This window comes from Molothrus aeneus, chromosome 6, assembly GCF_037042795.1.
Source record: "Molothrus aeneus isolate 106 chromosome 6, BPBGC_Maene_1.0, whole genome shotgun sequence".
Taxonomy (NCBI): domain Eukaryota; kingdom Metazoa; phylum Chordata; class Aves; order Passeriformes; family Icteridae; genus Molothrus; species Molothrus aeneus.
Genome location: NC_089651.1, coordinates 58393389 through 58413410, shown reverse-complemented (window position 1 = coordinate 58413410; position 20022 = coordinate 58393389). Strand labels below are relative to the sequence as shown.

The following is a 20022-nucleotide window of genomic DNA, read 5'->3' as shown; positions in this document are numbered from 1 at the left end:
GAATCCAAGTCTCCATCTGTGTTTGAGTTTGGCTACTAAAAGCAGGGATGGGGAAACCTGGTTAACCTGTGCCTGGCAGCCAAAATCTGCATGTGGCTGTGCCTGTCCTGGCTCTGGGGGTAGGGAGACTGAGGTGTTCCAGACTTCTTTATTTTTAGGTGCCATCAGTACAGATAAAATCAGACTTTGCTGCTGATTTAGATGAAATTTGACCAGCAACACCATTCCCAGCCTAATTTTATACCTTTTTGACTCTCCCCTGTATTCCTGCCCTTAAAATGTTTTATGGATTATGCAGCTCCTGCCAAAGGATTGAGTTTGAAACCTTACTGTATTTTGGCCTGTAAAGATGTTGAATGAACAGTTTAAAACTCTGAGTCATTAAAACTGTCTGGGAGAACCTAATGAATGTTATTTACTGTGCTTCCCAGCTCAGCAAAAATCCAGCTCTTTCTTCTCTTGTTTTCTATACTTTACTTTTAAAAACAGCAGCCAAAGTTGTCTGGAAACCATTCCTTGCTAGAGACAAACTGGATCAGTAAGTGGAAATGTCAGTTTTTTAAGAATCTCCACCATTGCTTTGAAGTAACTTAATTTTTTTTGTTTGATTGTTCTAAATCAAAAGCTTTATCTTCTAGGCTATCTCAAAAAAAAAAAAAAAAAGAAATTTAAGGGCTGCAGTGCAGTTACCTTTTAAAAGGAGAAAAAAGCAAAAAAAAAAGCTGCCAAATCCTGATCTTTTGATGACAGTCTCTTCAGAAGGCTGCCTCGGTGGGCTGGGCAGCACTGCTGAGCTGAGCTCAGTTACTCTCCCTTCCTGTGATCCTGGAGAGGTCAGAATAGGACCCCCCATCCTCTTTAATTTCTGTTTGTGTTGCTGAGCTTAGCCTTGGAAATGGAAATCTGACTTGAAAAGAAACTACTTGCGATTAGAGGCTGTGAAAAAAAAATAATCTAATGAGCTGCTGCTTTTAATTCCACATCTGAAAGGCAATCTATTACTGTCTTTTATCACTCCTGTCTCCTATTAGGGAAGCAGTCTCATGCTGGGGCTCTTTCAACACCCAGGCAGTTAATATACATTATAATTATTGCCTAATGTATGAATAGCCTGGTGTGCTCAAGTTGCCTGTTCATTTTTAATCAGCTCCTGGAAAAGCCCATGCAGTACCTAAGCAGGGCTGGAGAAGGGATCTCATGAGATTGATCAAGGTTTGATTTTTAAATTATTTATTTTTGCATCATGCTGCTGCCCCAGGGGCTCTGTTTGAGAACAAATGCAGAGTACTCATGGAGGAACAGACAATTCCTGTCCCAGAGGGGTTACAGAGTGATGGGTAGAGGAGGGAAAGGAAGGGGAGAAATCCCAAGGGATCAACAGGGAATGGTCTGCCAGCAGTGAGCTCAGGAGGTCTGAGCTTAGGGTGGACTTCCCAGTGCTGCTAAAAATCATAAAGAAAAAAAAAGATGAAATTTTAAAAAGTAAGTAATTCCTAATGTTTCACTTTAATTTTTTTTTTGGTCCCTGATTTGCAAGTCTGAAATTTCAGGTAATTTAGCCAGTTTTAAAGCAAAAAGCAGAAGAAAAAAGGCCAGTATTTTTGAGGCAACATGCAACAGCAGATCCTCCCTTCCCACAGTCCCAGAGGGGCCTGAGTGTGCCCTGGGTCCCCAGCTGGGGATGCTGCTCAGTGCCCTGGCCCAGCAGTGAGGTGAGCACTGAGCCCCAACCCCTGGGTGACCCGGCACGGGGGTTTCAGACAAGCCAGAAGCTCACAGCAGGTTGTGAAAATCCTTTATTCCTCACCACATGTCAGGGACAGCTCCATGCAGTGATGGATTTTTGGTGCACTGGGCAGCCTGGCACAGCTTTATGACTGAACCCTCCTTTGAACCTTCTCCTAAAGCTGACCTCTCTGAGTGTCTGCAAACTCCTGCTTCTCCCTCTTCCCCATGGCAGATCCTCAAAGATCCATCCACCCCCAAGGATGGTGTGAGCCATCACTGAGGGACTGAGGTCTGGGTGCTTCCTCATAGCCCATGGTCCTGCCAGGAACCCACATTGGTCACAACACCAGGGAGGGCTGGAGCAGCCCGAACCCCCAGGACAACTTTTTCCCCCTTCCCTAAAACTCTGGGATTGCAGTTAATTATTTACAAGCCTTAACACTTAGGGCCACGTGGAGCCAAGGATAGAAGGGCATTAAAATGCCACTTGATGCTCACCAGGCCTGACTAATAAAATAATGTCCAACAAGGACATCAATTAGCTGCCAATTCACCGACACTCAGAGAGGCTAATGACAGCTGGAGCGAGGAATTTGAAACCCGAGCCGTCCCTGCAGCCTGCACCGGGGTGCCAGGGATAAAAGGTTACTCATGTGTACCAAATGCAGCGTGAGCTCCTCCATTATTTATGTGTGTCAAACACATAAGGAGCGTTTCAATGCCTGCAGTCACTCTATGGTAATTTGTATGATATAAACAGATATAATCTGGTCATTAATACACATAATTCTGAGCGAGCTGACAGTAATGAATCTGGAGTGGGTTATTCCATTGATTTGTTTCCTTGCTAGATGACAGTCTGGTGTAAAAAGGGCTGGTGCACCAGGGCCAGCAGGAGTGGCTTCATGGTGGACTCTTTATGGTGGGTTCAGGGTGGACTCAACGCTGGAGAGGGGCTGGGAACACAAACCCTGTGAGGAGCCACTGAGGGAGCTGGGGGTGCTCAGCCTGGAGAAAAGGAGACTCAGGGCTGCCCCCATCACTCTCTGCAGCTCCTGAAAGGTGCCTGTGCTCAGCTGGCCCTGGGCTCTTTCTCCAGCAGCACTGACACACCCAGAGCACACAGCCTCGAGCTGCACCAAGGGAAATACAGGTTGGATAGCAGGGAAAAGTTCTTAACAAAAAGGGTGAGAAAGTTCTGGAATGGCTGCCCAGGGAGGTGGTGGAGTCCCCATCCCTGGGTGTGTTTAACAAAGCCTGGATGTGGCACTGGGTGCCAGGGTTGAGTTGAGCTGTTGGGGCTGGGTTGGACTGGATGATCTTGAAGGTCTCTTCCAACCCAGTGATTCTGTGATTCTGTGAATTCTGTGACTCAAGCTTTGCCCTTCACTTTTTGTCCTAAATTTGTTTTTCCAGGCCCTGGCTATGCACTGCAGGAATTTACACTCCTCCTTCCCCATCCCCTGAGTTTGCTGGCTCAGGGCTGCTCACATTGCATCAATCTCTGCTTGGCACTTCATTCCCTATGTCCCTGGCTCTGGTGAACTGGGCTGGGCTCCTCAGCTTTCCTGCTCCTTCCCACCTCTTGGAAGAATGCTTTCATTAATAGTAAATAAATGAGGGTTTTTTTGTAGTGGTGTAACAGGCGTTTTCTGGGAAAGTGGAGGTGGGTGTGTGTGGACATTGCTTAGGAACTTGTCTCACCACAAATACAGCAGATCTGTGCCTGTCTCTGTAGATTTCCTTATTTTTTTAAGGCACTGGAAGGTGAAGATACCAACTGGTGATGCCTCTCCACATGTGCCACGAGTGGGGCAGCTCAGCTACTGCCAGCTGAGCCAGCAGTGCCTGTGGGATGTGTTTAGATGAGCTGATTTCCATGCAGCTGCAGTGGAAATGGGAACAGCTTTGTGGGTCAAGAGCAGGATGGCCACTATCCTCCACAGCAGTGACATGAGACATCAGTCCCCCACAATGAAAAGAGGATCTGCCATTCCCTCTTGGCAAGGTGGCTCCAGGCAGGGAGACAGGGAGCAGAGTGGTGCCTTGTCCTGGCAGTGAGCCTGGCCATGAGCTCACTGAACTGCCCTGGGCTCACCTGTGCTCTGGGTCTGCCTCCATCAGTAAAAGGTTTCATGACTAACTCTGCCTTTCTGGTAACTCTGAGGATGTTTTGGGAGCTCCCTGAAGGGCTGCAGCTCTTCTAAAGAGCAGGGAAGGGGCTGAGCAGGATTTGTGTGGAGTTTCTAAACCGGATTGGCAATAAACAATCTGTTAACAAACCTAGATGAGGTGGGTTTGGGAGTGTCCAGCTGGAAAGGCAAACTCTTGATCCCACAGTGAGTCTCAAGCCCAGGAGCTGTAGGGGAGTGTCTCCAAGATCCTGTCCCACCCAATGCCCTGGTCCTTCTTGCTGCTCCAAGGGCAGTATCCAGCAACAACAGCACAGGCTCCTCCTGAGATTTAATCTCCAGGATCCGGGAGGCCAATCCTGCTGCTCTTTAGGAGGACAGGAAAGATCTGTTTGCCAATGGCACAACTGGCTCATAACTACTGGTGGAGATGGGGGAGAGATTTACTGGAAGGCTACTCCCAGAGTTTTTGGTGTTGCACCCATGTTGTTGTTACCCAGTGTTACCTCACACACTTTCTGGCCTCTCCTCTGCATGGGAATTCCCAGAGCTCCTTCTGTTAGCAAAGCATCAACAGGAAATTCAAAAGCCCAGCACAGGCAGTTCTGCCTTGCTGCAGGTTGGACAAAACCCTTTATTTAAAAATATCTGATCTCTGCCTAATGATCACCCTACTGCCCACTGGGGGCAAAGCTCTGTCATCAGCCCCAGGTAATGTCACTTCATTCACCTTTTGGGTGTTTTCAAAGGACACACACAAAAATTGGTGCTTTTCTGCTGCTGCCTTTTCTGCAGGGCTATGGCACCCCACATGGAAAACAAGAAGTGTCCCTGTACTTTAAGAAAAAATTGCTGCAATTGCCTTAATTCTCTTGGCTGTCTCCTACCCTTTTGTTTCCCATATGGATGATCTATAGATCCTACCTTTGGATTTGTACTCACTGCCTTCAGCATCTCTGTTCCCTATTTGTTTATAAAAGATATCTCTGTTCTCCTCTTGATGAAGAAGGTATTGTTTTAATACTAGAACAGTCCCTCACTTGTCAGATTGTGGCTTTTGGTCGGCATAGAGAAATGTTCTTCAATATTCCCTATTATAATTCTTGGGATTTTTTTTTTTTGGTGTTGTTTTGGGGTGGGTTTTTTTCTGTTTAAATTCTTACTCTGAACTCAGTTTGCCCATGATTGTTTTCAGGTTGGTAACAGCAGCCTAAGAGAGCAGCAAGGCAATGTCTGACTGGGTTTGATTTTATTCCATCTGCACATAACAAATGTTTTCGAGTGGCAATCACTTCCCACCTAAGCTACTGTATGTTTTCAGTGCTATGATCAAATTCTCTGTATCTGCCAAGAAAAAAAGGTCTGATCCACAGTTCTCCCTGTTGGATGTGTGAGTTCTTTTGAGCTAGCAAGTAATCACCATCACAAGCACGGCGCCTGTCTCGGTGCTGGAGGCAGCTTTCCTGCAGATTTGCTCTATTTGAAGTTTCCCTGTGACAATCTGGCCCTTTTCCCCTCCTTGCCTTTGGCAGCTGCTTGGGGGGATGTTCAGGTGGTTCACAGGTTTGATTTTGTGCTCCACTGCAGACACTGGCTGGTCTATTTTGTACTTTCTATTTTAGATGATTGAGCCATCAGTTTTCAGATTCATTTACTACTGAGTCCAATGACCTGGATGCTCATGATCCCATTTCTAACAGGTCCCTATATTATCCTCACTTCAGCCTCCCTAAAAGCCATGGTTTTAACACTCCAATGAGCTTCCCACCAGGTTTCCATCTTTCCAGCTAGGCCAAATTTTTGCTGTATAACAGAGATTCCTGTTTATTAGCCAGGACCTACCTTTGGTGAATAGGTGATGAAAGCGTTTTTCTCCACTTCCTTCTTTGCTTTGATTAATTTTGTTCTCAGCACCTTCATTATGTGTTAAATGAGTTTCCATTTGTTCCCTCTTTGCACCTTTCCCTTTTGTTGTTAGTTTAACACCTCCCTGCCCAAGGCAGCCTGCCTTTGGCTCAGAAAATTGGTTTCTAATTCGGGAAGGAAGCAACCAAAATCCTCCAAATCCTCTCATGGAGGGTTGAGGTAAGTGCTCTGTAAACAACACTCATCTTGCCATTTCCATGCTCAGTTTTCCCATCAAAAACCTTCTGTTTTTCTTCATCTACAGGAGAGGACAGATCTCTGAGAGCTCCTTTAGAAACCTTTTTAATGTCATTTCAAGTGATGCAGCCTAGAAAATGTGAGAGAGGCTGAGATTTAGGGATGCTGGTGCCAATACTGAGCTGCAGCTGAGTTCCTGCCTCCCTGTCCCAGTGTCCTACCTGCTGGAGCTGGCACAAGGGAGCTGTGGCTTTCTTCTGGAATGGATCCAACCTCTTGGAAAGATGCTTGTGGTTGGTAAATTAGCAGAAAACTAACCTAGCTGGAAATGGACAGAGTTTCTCAATGTCTTTTTTCTCTGGAGCATTTCTTCAGGACAGAAATGATAGCACAGATTGATCCCCACAGATCATCCCATAGATTTTGGCTGCCATTGGGAAAGATTCTTCCCCTTTCTGCCAGACCTTAAGCATCTGTGCATGTCCTGCTCATCAGCAAACATTGCAGCAGATGCCAAGCATCCCTTGGACTCTCACCATGCTGGGAGCCACACACAAGCTCAGGTGCTCCACTGAGCCAGGGCCTCTCTAAACAAGAAGAGACCATTAGTTTTGGCTCATTAGCTTAACTTAGCTGACTATTAAATCCCACTCCTCCCGCCACTTTCTGTAAAATAAACTTAGAAATGAGCCATCTTTGCAGCTGTGAGAGTAATAAATCCAATTAATTTCCATGTCTTTAGTGTTAATATATGCATTAGACGTGTCAGCACTGCCTTTTTGTTTCCTTTGTGGAAAAGGTTGTCTCAGAGATTCCTTTCTAATTAGGATGAGACTTTAATCCTTTGTGGATATATTCCTCCAGGAAGGCACTTGCTGAGATGTAGAATCTTCAGTCCCAAGGAATTGTGTTACTGTTTGTTTGGGAGCTTTTTGTTTCTTTTTTTTTTTGTTGTTGGTGTTTTTGGTTGTTTTTTGTGCATATGACAACTACCATCACAACAAATTCATACTTCCCCTGCTAATGTAAGAGTTAAGGAAAAAAACTCCACTTTGTCCTGGGAAGATGTCACCAAACAAAGCAGAAATGCAGGCACAGATGCAGCTCTCTTTGAAATCTGCATAGTAATGAGTGTTTACCCTCCTTTCTCCATGGCTGCTGACTCCAACACCGAGGGTACAGTAAACAGCTGTGTGGCATTCATGGTCAGAGCCATCAGCAGGATGAAGCAGTGGCAGAGTGCAAGTCCCATGCCAGTCTTTCAGGGCAAGCTGAGAGGAAAACCACAGAGATCACAGAGGGTGTCAGAAGTGCTGCTGGTAGAGCTCCTGGTTACAGGGAGATCAGAGCCCCAGCACAGATGGAAGGGCAAAGTGCACGGGCTCCAGAGAATCCTTTGAAAGTTTATCAGCCCTTCTGCTCCAAAAGATGCCTGTAGGTGCCTCATAGCTGTGTGTCACAGAGTGCAGCCCACTCTAAACAGGAGCTGCTGGTGCAGGTCTCAAGGCATTCCGGGCTCTGTAGATAGAAGAAGGAGCTAGAACTTGGATCCTGTGCAGAAGTCACTTTTAATTGTGTCACAACCAGGAGAAAATCGGCCTAGAAACCAAATTTACGTGAACAAACTCTGCTTCCAACCTGCTCCTGCTGCCCCATGACTAACCTTTCCTCTCCACCCTTACAAATATTGCAAACTCCCAGCCTTGTTCTCTGAGATTTCCCAGAGCACTGTGGATTCTTTCCTTCCTGCCTGTCTCTCCTGTTACATCCAGGAATGGCCATTTCTCCTCCCAAAGGTTATCTAGGTTTGGAGCCTCCTCCCCATGGACACAATCATAAGGTCTGTGATGAGGAACAGCAGGGCTTTGTTCACCCTCAGTGCACAGGGGCTGTAAATCCTCAGAGGGTGACCAGGGAAACCAAGAGCTGGCTGCCCCAATAAATCTGCCAGGGTGGCTGCTGCAGTGCTCCCTGAGAGCTGCAGGTTCCCAGTGAGCTGTGGGATAGAAAATAAGCCAATGTATGCACTAAGGAAAAGAAGGAAAGATGGTTTTGGTCAACCTTTAGTTAAAAGTTTGCCTGGATAAGCTGCTGGAAAGGCAGGAGAGGGTAACAGCCTTTGGAGCTTTCCCCTCCTTCTTGGTTAATCCAGCCTGGGTCACCAGGGCTTTGTGCACTAAGCTGGAAGTGCTGGCAATACCCCTGCTGTGGTAAACCCAGGGTTACACCCACACTGGGGCTTGGGACACTCCATTGGCCATGACCTGGGGGCTGGGGACAGCTGGGGAGGGTCTGAGGGATCAGCACAGTCCAGCCAGCACCCTGCAGCCTGCATGTTGCTCTTGGGCTGGCTCCAGTCTCTCCTCACCTTTTCCTAGAATATCCTAATTTGAAAGGGACCCAGAAGCACCATGGAGTCCTGGCCTTGCACAGGACACCCCCAGGATCCCACCCTGTGCCTGAGAGTGTTGTCCAAACACTTCTTGAACTCTGGCAGGCTTGCTGCTGTGACCACTTTCCTGGGGAGCCTGTTCCTTTTATCTTGCTCCAGCTTCAGGAAGGCTGAGAGAGGACAGGGAATGGCCTGTAGGGCACAGAGTGACACCCAGGAGCCAAACCCTTGTTATTGTACCAACACTTGCCACCCAGTCCTTGCCAGCACTGCAGCCCTGTGTGGTTGGTGCCTCCATGGGCCTGTCCATGCAAGGTGAAGGTGTGTTCCTTATCACAGCAGTGCCTGGTGTCTCTTGCAGCACAGTGAGGTTATTTTGAGAGCTCCTAGCTCCAGGATGTTGCCCATTTGCAAAGCTGGGAAAACTTCTGTGGGACCAGCAGGCCTCAGCATCACCACCTCAAAGGCAGAGAGGCAGAGTCTGAGAGCCCCACAGTGCCCAGCCCAGCCTGACAGCTCTCACAGCTCTGCTGGGCTGCCAGGAGCTGCTGCTTGACTTATTTTAATCATTTATTACCTGTTCCTTCCCAGGAGTAATCCTTGTTCCACATCCAGGGGTGTGAAGGAGCCTGATTCTGTGTCAGTAGTGCCAGATGGTGGCTGCTCAGATTCGTGTGCAGGTGCCAGCTCTGCTCTCATCTCTGTGCCTCAGCTCAGGCAGGTGTCCCCATCCCTGTCCCACTTGGTCACATGGGACATTCACTCTTCTGGAATGAGGGACTCCTGGTGTCTCCAGCCCACATGCTGTGGTGCAGAGCAGACACAGTGGGAAGCACATTCACAGGACAAGTTTGGGGCAGGTCTTGCCCAAGGCAGTTGTCATTCCTGGTCTCCTGGTCAGTCTCTGTGCCAGACTGCCTGGGAAAGACCAGAGCATGGATAAATGAGGAATATTGTGGCTTTTGTGGCAAAGCCATGTCACAGAAAGCAACAGCATATAGCACATGCCCTAAGGGATGTTCAAGGCAGAGTCATCTGTCACACTGGGGACACTCAGTGAGTACCACCACCAGAAACCCCTTTAGAAAACCCTCCAAGACCCTAAAAGGGCTTCCAGTAAGGGACAGATCCATGCAAATGAGTTCTAGGAAAGTGCTGTTTATGGATTAGCTAGGGAGTGTGCTGTGGTGAGCATGTGGGATGATGATGGAATAAATACCCTGCTGTAAATTTCATGACACGCCTGATTAGAGGAAATATCACCTGGATGTCCAGCATGCTGAAAATAGAGAAAGCTTTCTAAGGCTTCAAATTGTATTAGAAAGTTTGGTTTCTAGCCAATTTCAGTATCATGACCAGCAAGGAAAGGCCTGCTGCTTCCCTGGGCCTCTTTTTGCTCCGAGTGACAGCTCCTCCTGGGCCCTGTAGCCCTTGGATGCTCCTTCCTCCTCTCATCTTCTGGCAACCACTTCATCAGCAAATCCTTCAGTGATGCTCTTACTGGCAGGCCCAAGATGCAGCCATTTGAATTCTGCCTTTTGCTTTTAACCAGGTTCATTTCCTTCCCCCTGCAGGCCACGGATAATTCCCTTGGAGGGGCTCCTGCAGCCTCAGACATCTGACTGCCACTTGCCCTGCTCACCCAGACAACTGGCAGCCCATTTGTTTGCCTTTTATTTCCTAGCTCTCTCCTGCCCTGCCAGCAGCCCTGAAGCTCCCTTGTCAAAGGGAGAGAGGAGAAGAGTTATGCTCCACACACTGAGATGTTGGCTGGCACTGCTGTGAGATGGGAAGCAGGCCTGGATTTGGCCATGTGGCCCAGATGTTTTGGGTTTGATTTATTTGTTTGCTGCTTTTCCTGATGCCTGCTGCTCTGCTCTGGAGGATCTCAGCTTTTGTTAGAAGCAAATTAAAATGAATAATAAAAGAAAAAAAAAAAAAAAAACAAGAGGGAAAAAAAGAACAGAAAGTGTTGGAGGAAGCAATGACATTTGGAAATGTACATGTGGTGATGTTTGCTTCAGTCTGCTAAAAGCTGGAGACAACAGCTTGGAGGAAGATGGAGGATCTCCCTCTTGGCTGCCATTCCTTTCCTCTGCTGCATCCCCCGTGGGCTGAGCTCACTCCCTTTGCTCTTCCCCCTGCAGCCTCTAAGTGGGTGCTGGGTGCCATTTGGACAATAACCAGACCTGAGGATTTCACTCAGTTCTGGGAGCTGTGCTGCAGAGGCCTGACATTTCTGGAGGAGCAGCCAAACTGGAGGAGCTTTGCAAGTCCTGCACACCCCTGGGCTGAGCATCCACCCACTGAGCACTGAGGTGGTGCCTCAGCTTTGCATCCCAGTGAGGAGGAGCTGAGGAAAGCATCATCAACTCCAACCTTGCATAGAAACAGGGTTTAACAGCTCCCTGTCTGCACTTCAACCTCTGTGATCAACACAAGCATTGATCAGAGGGAGGCACAAGCTGAAAAATTCAGGTCCCAGTCCAAAATACGAATGTGCCAGCACTTGGGTGTGCAGTTCTGGAGCTGGAGACATTTGCAAATAGGGACCCTCTAAAACATGGATCAAGGTTAGAATTCCTGTCCCTCCAAAATTTAAGACTGAAGAAATTTTGAGAACTCAATGTTTTGGTTCTGGGCCATCTGAGAGGGGTGAAGTATGTGCTTTAAGTGCTTTGTTGAATAGGAAGAGACTTGAGCACGTGCTTAATGTTATTAAGTGCTTAACTGCTTCTGTTGAATCAACCCCCCCTCCAGCTTTTAAAGTCAATTCTAAACCCTTAGGCTGCATCTGAAAGGATTTGGAAAAGAAGTGGCATCCAGACACTGCTGGGTGTTTGACTGCTGAGCTCTGCATTCCTGCTTTGAAGGCTGGTTTCCCTGAATCTGCTCTCACTGCTATTCCAAACCATCTCCACGGGCTTGTCCCTGCCATCAGGTGACCAAGGAGAGAGCACAGAGGGTTATGGACATTTAACACAGACCCTGGCACAGCTCCTGGAGAAGTTTGGATGTCCTGCAGTTTCCATCAGTGACCCCAAGGCAGGGACCAACACCAGGGTTGCTGCCTGAGGGGTTTGCTTGTCTCCAGGACGCTTTTCAATCCCACCAGGGACTGTTAGAATTCACTTTTAGCCTTCTCTGTAGCTCAGACCAAGAAAAAAAACACACCTAGGATTCCTTCATCAAACATCTACTTGCTGTGTGAGCTGTGTCTGTTTTAAAGGCATCTGCCTGAAGATAAAGGCTTAAATTTATAAACCAAAATATTTAAATAAATAGATAAAATTTTTAAAAACCCCAAAAAGCAAACAAAAAACAATCAAACAACAGCAACAAAACAACGGCAAACCAAAAAACCAACCAAAAAAAGAGAAAACCCAAAAACCCTAAAAGCAAAACAACTCTGTAGTTCACCTGGTCTAGTGGAAGGTGTCCCTGCCCATGGCTGAGGGTTTGGAACTGGATGATTTTAAAAGTCCCTTCCAAGCCAAGCCATTCTGTGATTCTGTGATTCTGTGATGCTGTTTTGCTGGGCCAGCTGAAGAGACCCTGCAGGCGTCCTGATGGCCTCTTTTGGTGCTTGTAACCAGCTTCCCCTTGTTGTGGGAGCCCCTGAAACCAGGGTGGCTACAAGGAGTGGGTGACACGAGCTAAGCTGGCTTGCTGTGATCCCAGGAATGCAATTGATCCCTCACAGACAGCAGGGAACTGAGAGGGGCTGCAGGCAGTGAGCTTTGCAACCAGCAGAGATGCTGCTGGAAACAAGGTGTCCCCAAAAATCTGCAGCAAAAGGATGTGAATCTCATACCCTGAAACAGCCAATTGGTGGCAAAAAAGCTGGAGCTGTGCTTGAGAGGAATGAGGCTCCAGAAAATAAGTGGCAAAAATAGAACTTTTCCTGCTTTACAGGTAGAAGAGTATCTGAGACCAGGAATGGAAATAGATGGAAAACTTATGCACAGATGAAAGGCTTGAAATGAAATCCATTATGCATGAGACTAACAGTTGGAATCTGAGAAGCACTGGGAGGTAATGATCTGAAAAGTGGGAACAGTTCTGGGCAACAATACCAGCCTATTGCAGGGGCATCCAAAAGGTTCCCAGAATCTGCCTTTGGAAGGAGCTGAAATTGCAGGGGTGGAGTGACCTTCTCTGGACAAAGCAGACCGTCCTTCCCCCATGTCCTCTCCCAGGTCTGCAGGGCTCCTGGCTCAGTCCAGGGCGGGGCTGTCCCATGACAAGCAGTGCCACATGAGAGAGGCTTTGATTGGCAATTTTGAAATGGAATAACATCCCCAGTGCTGTCTTGCTGTGTTCCAGGCTGTTTTTCTATGAAGAAACAGTCCTGTCTGCACATCTGATAGCAATGCAGCAAATGGTAATGTAAAGATGCAGCATGCCCTGAATGAACAGTTCAGCTGTGAGAATCAGATCAAAGTTTTTGGGCCAATAATTTCTGGAAATTGAAATGCCATTCTTTCCTCTTGCAGGTTTGCAGGTGCCTGGGTTGATAGAAACTGCTTTCTTCCAGGACAAAAGCTTTCATTAGAGAAGATTAAAAAGTGTTATTCTCTCTTATGCCAAGATTGATAAGAGGGTCAATACTGGAAAAAAAAACCATAAACCAGCAGAAATTCAGGTACCTCTGCGTGTCAGTTTGCACCTGACTTCAAACCCAGCCTTTCACAGAACCACAGAATCATTTAGGTTGGAGAAGACTTTTAAGGAGTCAGGCAAACATGAGGATGGAGTGACAAAACATACAGGGAAGAACAGCAGGAATAAATGTTCCCATGGCAGGGACCAGAGCTGCTCCCATCCTGCAAGGTGGGAAAAGAGTTGCACAGGTTTCTCAAGGAGAATGGAGTTGACCTGTGGGTCATTCTGCTAAAACTTGCAGCTCTCCAGCTCAGATTTTAAGGGAAGGCTCAGAGGCTGGCAGCAAGAACCTCCAAAACCCTTTCAGACCCTGCTGGTTTTGTGCCCTGGGCTCTGTGGCTGCACCCCTGACCTTCCCAGCTTTTTGGGACTCACTGATGCAAAGCCTGGGGCCAGTGACACCTTCCTGCAAGAGCTCTGTGTTTGTTCTCCTCAGAGCAGTGGAAAAGGAACTTTTTCAGGCAAAATGATTTATGGTTTGGGGCTTTTTAGTGGTTCCTTGACCTGCTGTTGTTATACACTAAAGAGACTCACTCCTGTTATTTCCTCTGAGTATTTTGCCCAGCTCCAGGCTCCCATCACATGCCAGCTTCAGCTGAGGGATCCCAAGGCCATCCAAAGAGCACAACTGCAGCCACCTGTGCCTTCATCACAGGCAGTTTGAATGCAAGCTGTACTGCAGGTTATGTCCTTTTTTCCCTGGAAAAGTTCCTTCTGTTGAGAGTTTCTCCCAGGCTGTCTAAATCTCAAGTTGTAAATTAGGTCCCAGTGGGTGATTGCTCACAGTTTAATAGGTTTTCTTTCACAAAGTCCATGCTGCTGAGGGCTGTCCCCAGCTCAATGTGCTCAATGAAGACTGGCAGCATGGGTGTCAGGCATTAAACTAAGCAGGAGTTCATGTCTCCAAATTTAGGCACTTTAAAAATACATATGAAACCCAGTCCAGGACAAGAAAAGGAGTCAAAATACAAGAACACTAGACATGATATTGTAAGGATGAATTGAACTAACTGGAGCAGAACTCAACTAACATCATCTGCTTGGTGATGAGGAGAAAAAAAAAAGTGGGAAAGGAAGTGCCACTTGGAATAGTCCAGCTCTGAGTTATCTGAAGTGTCCATGAGCCTGAGGAGGGAATGCAGCCCTATCAGTTAGCATCAGGGCATGATGAATTAGGTGATTTGCTGAAATGCTGGTGAAGTTTCTTTAGGGTGAGCTACGAGGGTGGGAGCTTCAAGCTCTGGCTATTGTCAGCTGTGAACATCATAAGTGACACTGGTTTGTTGAACTCCATTTTCTCCCTCCCTGTGCTGTCCTTATCAGACCTTCTCTTATCCTTAGAAAACAGGTTAAAATGGAGCTGATCTTGCCTGGCTTTCATTGAAAGGTTAAAATGAAGCTGATCTTGCCTGGCTTTCATTGAATCACGGAATGGTTAAGGTTGGAAAAGATCTGCAAAATCTTCAAGTCCAACCACATACACAGCAACCACTGTGTTCACCACTAACCCATGTCCCCAAGTGCCACATCCACAATGACTTTTGAACACTTCCAGCACCCCATGCTGCCCTGGGCACTCTGTTCCAACACCTGACCACCCTGTCAGTTTAGAAATCTTTTCCAATATCCAATTTAAACCTACCCTGGTGAAACCTGAGGCCATTTCCTATGGTCCTGCCTGGCTACAGCCTCCTTTAAAGTGGTTGTAGAGAGTGAGAAGTTCACCCTTGAGTCTTTTCCACTTTTCCATCAAATATTCACACAGATCTTCCCTAATCAAGGGACTAGAAGTAAATTTGGCATCACCTTGGCCAGTGTGACACCGGGCAGGCACTGGGCATTGCTGAGGAGCAGTGACACCTTGCTGGGGTCAGGACTCACCACTCCTCCACAGGTTCTGCATGAAGTGGGTCTCTCATGGCCCTGGGGAGCACCACAGTGCTGGAGGCAGCAGTGGGTGATCCAAAACCAGCCCTTTTCCTGACACAACAGATGGGCTGCTGCTGTGAAAAGGAAATGAATGTCATTGCATGGCTTCTAGTCTGACAGGAATGTCTGGAGAAGCTCGAATGTTGCTTCCCCACAAGCAGCTGTTGTCTGCATCCTCTTCCATGGCCTCCTGGGTGACTTCTTATTTTGAAAACAGTCCACCCTTCCTTCCACATTCCGTCTGGATGGAGGTTTTTGCTGGAGGGTTTCCTACTCTTCTCCCCATTCCTGCACAGCTCTGCTGTCTCTGTTGTGCCAGCGCAACTGCTCACCCTTAAAAGTGGATCACTGAAATATCAGCAAAAAAGGAAAGAAGTTATTTTGTTTTTTTTTTTAACTCAGACCAGAATAGAGATCTATTTTCCAGCCACACTCTCAGCACAGCTGGTGGAACAATGCTCTGCAGCAGAGGAACAGCAGAAAATGCCCAAATGAACAGGCTGGAGCAGGGAAGGGCAGCGCTGCCCTCGCTGGATCCATTGCATCTCCTCCTCTCCTGCATCAGCTGAGGGGAGCTGGACTCTCACAGTGACCCTTTGGGAAATGTCTTCTGATGGGAGACCACAGCCACAGCAGATGAGAGCCAGCCCTTGAGAAACTGTGCCCTTGAGGAACCTGATCAAGCTGCCAGGGGTTCCCAATGCAGCAGTTTTTGTCACAACACTGCAAACGTGGCAGTGTTTTGACAGGCTGGGGCAGTGCTTGTCATCTGAATACCGTGAGTTTGTGTTAAAGATTCTATTCCACTTTCCAAGAATCTGGCCTCTGCGCCTTGTTGACAGCAGGGAAATGTTTCAGTTCTGTACAAATGCAAGTAAATAAATGCAGAAGGTTGAAAATGCATCGTAGGTATGCTGCCGTTACCTAGCACCCAGAGAAATTAGTTTTGTTTGACAAAAAATGGAAACACCGCCAGGATATTTTGCTCCAGTTTAGCTTGTTTGCTAGAATTGTTTGTGGTTAGTAATGAGCACAAGGTTCACTTGTAATAATAATGTAACCATGGTAATATGATAACACAGGCTGATGCCAGGCTGATTTGCTGATAAGATTTATGCCCTATTATATTATCCAATGCAATTAAGAAATACTTGGACAATTAACATTAGAATAGATTAAAATAAAGGATCAGACAGCTGTGGGTCTCAGACATAGTCCCCAAGTGTTTGTGTCACCCTGCTGTGTTTCAATGAGCAAGGAAAGCATTTGCTTTCATTTCACCAACAGGGAATTGTCATGTTCCTCATTTTTTCCAATTCCCTACACTCAGTTTAGTGTGACAGGTCAGAAATGAACCTAGGAGAAGCAACAAGTGTTAATTGGCCTCATTCAATCTAAATTGAATTTGATGATCAGCAGGGTGAAAGACAAATGTGTGGGTTGGGATGTAGGGGTTTGCTCCCAGTGGAAGGAAATGACCAGGAGATGGGGGTCAGAATCTCTCACCCTTTGCCCGTGTGTTGGGAGTTCACTGTGCCAACCACTACTTTCCCAGGACTCCTTTTATATTACCAGAGGCAGCTCTTTCTTGTCTTGTAAGCTCTGTGGGGCAGAGATCATCTCTTCATTCCCCATTTGTGACTCCTGAAGGAACACAGCATTTCTACCACTTAATAATACAAGCACAGGAGATGAGGCAGGATAATCACGAGAGATGAGCCATTTCATAACCGCCTCTGTAGCAGACAGAGTTACATCCTCACAACATCCTAGCAACAGAGCTCCTCAATCATCAGCTCCTCTCCTTACCTGCAGACACCTCACTGCCTCACTCCTTGCTGTTCCCACATTCAGTGGGGAATCTGGGATCATTTGTGGAGAATTTAATCCAAATACCCCAGTGAAGAAAGAGCAGCTTTCCAAAGGAGTGTAAGAGCAAGTCCTTCAGCTGTTGCCATAAGCCAGGAGATGAATGGAAGTCAATTTTGGACTTTTTTTTTTTTTTTCATATGAGAGTCTATTATTCAGTCCTTGCTAAGAATTTTGAGATGTTTGGTTTGGTGAGACAAACCAAATATCTCAAAACTCCAAAGGTCCAGGCAGAGCTAATGTGGGCACTGGGGCCTCTCTCTTCTCTCAGACTGGTTTTTCATTGGGATGATCAACTGCAGTGTAACTGAGAGGGGAGAAACCAATCTCAGTCTCTTGTTCCTCATGTGCTTAAAATCTCCATTTTACTTAAGAATGATACCTACCCCTTTCTCCATCTTCTCACCTTATTGTCCCCTCTTGCTGCTTATAGGCCCTTCATTTTGCTGTTTTCTGAGTGAATTAAAAGGCCTGTATTTTATGCTCATTCTCTTTGCTCTTTCTCCTTCATAGCCTGCCTTTCCAGGCTTGTCTCCATGACCGTGTCTCCTCCCTTGTCTCCATGACCTGCACTCTCCTCCCTTGTCTCCATGACCTGCACTCTGCTGAGCTGCATTCTAGCTCTCAAATGGACTCTCTGGCCCTCCCCTCCCTTGTTTTGTCTTAGGTGATGCCTTATTTTCCCTCTATTATTCACATAAATTGCCATTTCTTGCTGGCTGCTCAATTGCACATCTCCTCCTCCCATGCTGTCCAGCCTCCCCAGTCCCACTGCTTCCCAGGCACCTCATTCCTTCCTCTATGGGGAAAAAGCTCAGTTTCTCTCCATCAGATCCTCCTTCCCTTCCTCTTTACTGATCCTATAACCACATGGGGAGTCTGGTTCACTCCAAGCTGTGTTCTCCTCTCTGTGTGATGTAGGGAGTTGACTGTTCTGGCAGTTCCTGTGTTTCTTTTCCTTTCAGGAACTAATGCACTGTGAAGGATGAACCACAGAAATGTGAGTAGAGAGTCCTGGAGACAGCACCTTATACTCCTCAAAGTGAAAGAGGTGACTTAGGAGGGAGGAATCGGGCTGAAATCTACCAGATGATAAGTGGCAAAATAAAAAAAAATATCATTAAGACAGATTTTATTCAGCTGTATTTTATTTTGGAAGCAACATACATATTGTACAGTGCACAACAGCTCAGAAGGAGCTGAAATAGCTTTGCATAAATATTGCATGAAGCTTTGTGTGCAAACACATACAAAGCACAGAGCTATATGCAAAACCTGGCTACAAAGGGTGAAGGAAAATGTGGAAGCTTTTGCTTCCATATCTGGAGAGCTTCTGGTGCTCTTGGAAAAGTCACTCTGCATTGCAATACAAGTTTCAGCATCAACATGCTCAGGAATGCTGTGAGCCAAGATCCATGCAAGAGGGAAAGCCATGGAATGGATTTTTAAGTCAGGAGGGGTGGCCTAAATGCTGTGGGGCAGGGGTTGAACCTATTTCTGGGTCTTTTATGGGCCCAGATACACAAAAGGAGTAGAGAGACAGAGGTATAGCATGTGGCTTATTTTTATTTCCAGTTTATCTTAGCAACCTCAGGTGAGCTGGGATGATCTGGAGAGAGCCTTTGAAAAATCTCTCACAATTCAAACTAAAAGATGACTACAGATGCTCTGCACTGCCACAGCTGTGGGCTGAAGCTGCAAAAAGAAACAGAGATGGCTTTGGCTTCAACCATCCTCTGAGCATGTGCCCTCACCTGCATCTGGGCCAGGATTTGGGAGGGCTGGTTTTAAGCTGCAAGAGAAAGTGGATGTCCTTTTTTGAAAGCACTTTACAGTGGTTTAAGAAGACTGTGAAGTAAGGATTTTGCCAGCTGTGGCTCTCAGGACAAGGACCCACCAGGTAAAGCAGGGGTATGGCACAGCACTATGCAAACAGCAGGGGAGTGAGGAGACAAATTCCATCTGAGACCTTCCGGTACCACAAACACTCATCATCTTTTGAGGGATAGTGAGGAAGAGCATTTCATTATGTTGATAATGTCCATGACAGCTGCTGGACAGTGGGCTCACATCTTCCCAAACAAACCCCATATTGTGGAAGACTCAGTGCTTGTTTCTCCCTCTTCCATTTTCTCCCCTTAGTACGTCTGCAAGTCAATTTTCACTCTATTTTGAAACTAACATTTTCTTTTTTTCCCCTTCAGCATCTGTATTCCACTCTCTGCCTCTTTCCACCACATGCCCATTGAAAACCTAATTGCAGATCCTTTGCTGCAATTAGCCTGCATGCTGCTGCAAAGTTCACTTCATTATGGCTTTTTTGGACTGGTTTATTCACACAGGCTTTGAATCAACTGCTCACCAGTGCTTTGATCCCACTGCCCATGCCATGATCAGCACCCCAGTGCAAGGACTTCCATGTTCTCCTCTGCTTTCCACTTTTCCCTCTCCTTACACCCTCACCTCCTCATGCCTGTTTTGGTTTTTTTTTTTCCCAGATGCATTATTTTTGCTCCTGGTTTGGATGTGCTGGTCTGTATAAGCAGCGTTTGGCTTTAAACTGACAGAGGGCAGGTTTAGATTAGGAATCAGGAAGAAATTCTTCTCTGTAAGGGTGTGAGGCACAGGTTACCCAGAGAAGCTGTGGATGCCCCAGCCCTGGCAGTGTTGGATGGAGCTTGGAGCAGCCAGGTCTAGTGGAGGTGCCCGTGCCCATGGCACGGGGTGGGGGTGGAACGAGGTGGTTTTTAATATCCCAACTCAAACCTTTCTGCGATTCTATAATAATAATAAACCTTTCTGCGCTCCTTCATCACTCTGTGATGGTCCGTGACTACGCCGTGCAGGGCTCCAGAGGTCACGGATGGAGTATTTGGGAAAGTCAGCGGTTTGCACCCCCGCATCCCCCACCTTCCCGCAACCCGCGGCGAGCGGAGGTGAGAGGAGGAAGAGGAGGAAGAAGATGAGGAGCTAGGCGACCACGGGCGTGGAGCCGCGGCCGGGCGGGGAGGAAGGCGGGCGGGAAGGAGGGATGAAGGAGGGATGGAGGAGGGATGGAGGAGGGATGGAGGAGGGATGGAGGCGGGCGGTGGGCGGGCGCGGGGCGGTGGCAGCCGGGGAAGCAGCCGGGCGCCCCGCGGACCATTCGCGACCGGCGGCGGCGGCAGCGGCGGCATCGGCGCGGGGCTCGGCGCGGTGCCCCCG

At 47.3% G+C, this 20022-nt stretch overlaps 1 protein-coding gene across 1 annotated transcript in view; it reads left to right on the top strand.

Annotated features, from left to right (window-relative positions):
- The window catches only part of KIAA0586 (KIAA0586 ortholog), a 107878-nt gene extending 89936 nt beyond the window's left edge, over window positions 1-17942 (top strand). Inside the window, exon 31 of the mRNA XM_066552357.1 lies at window positions 17784-17942. Within this exon, the coding sequence (XP_066408454.1) occupies window positions 17784-17800 (17 nt within the window). The 3' untranslated portion in view covers window positions 17801-17942. The remainder of the gene's footprint in view (window positions 1-17783) is intronic.
- The last annotated feature ends 2080 nt before the right edge of the window (window positions 17943-20022 follow it).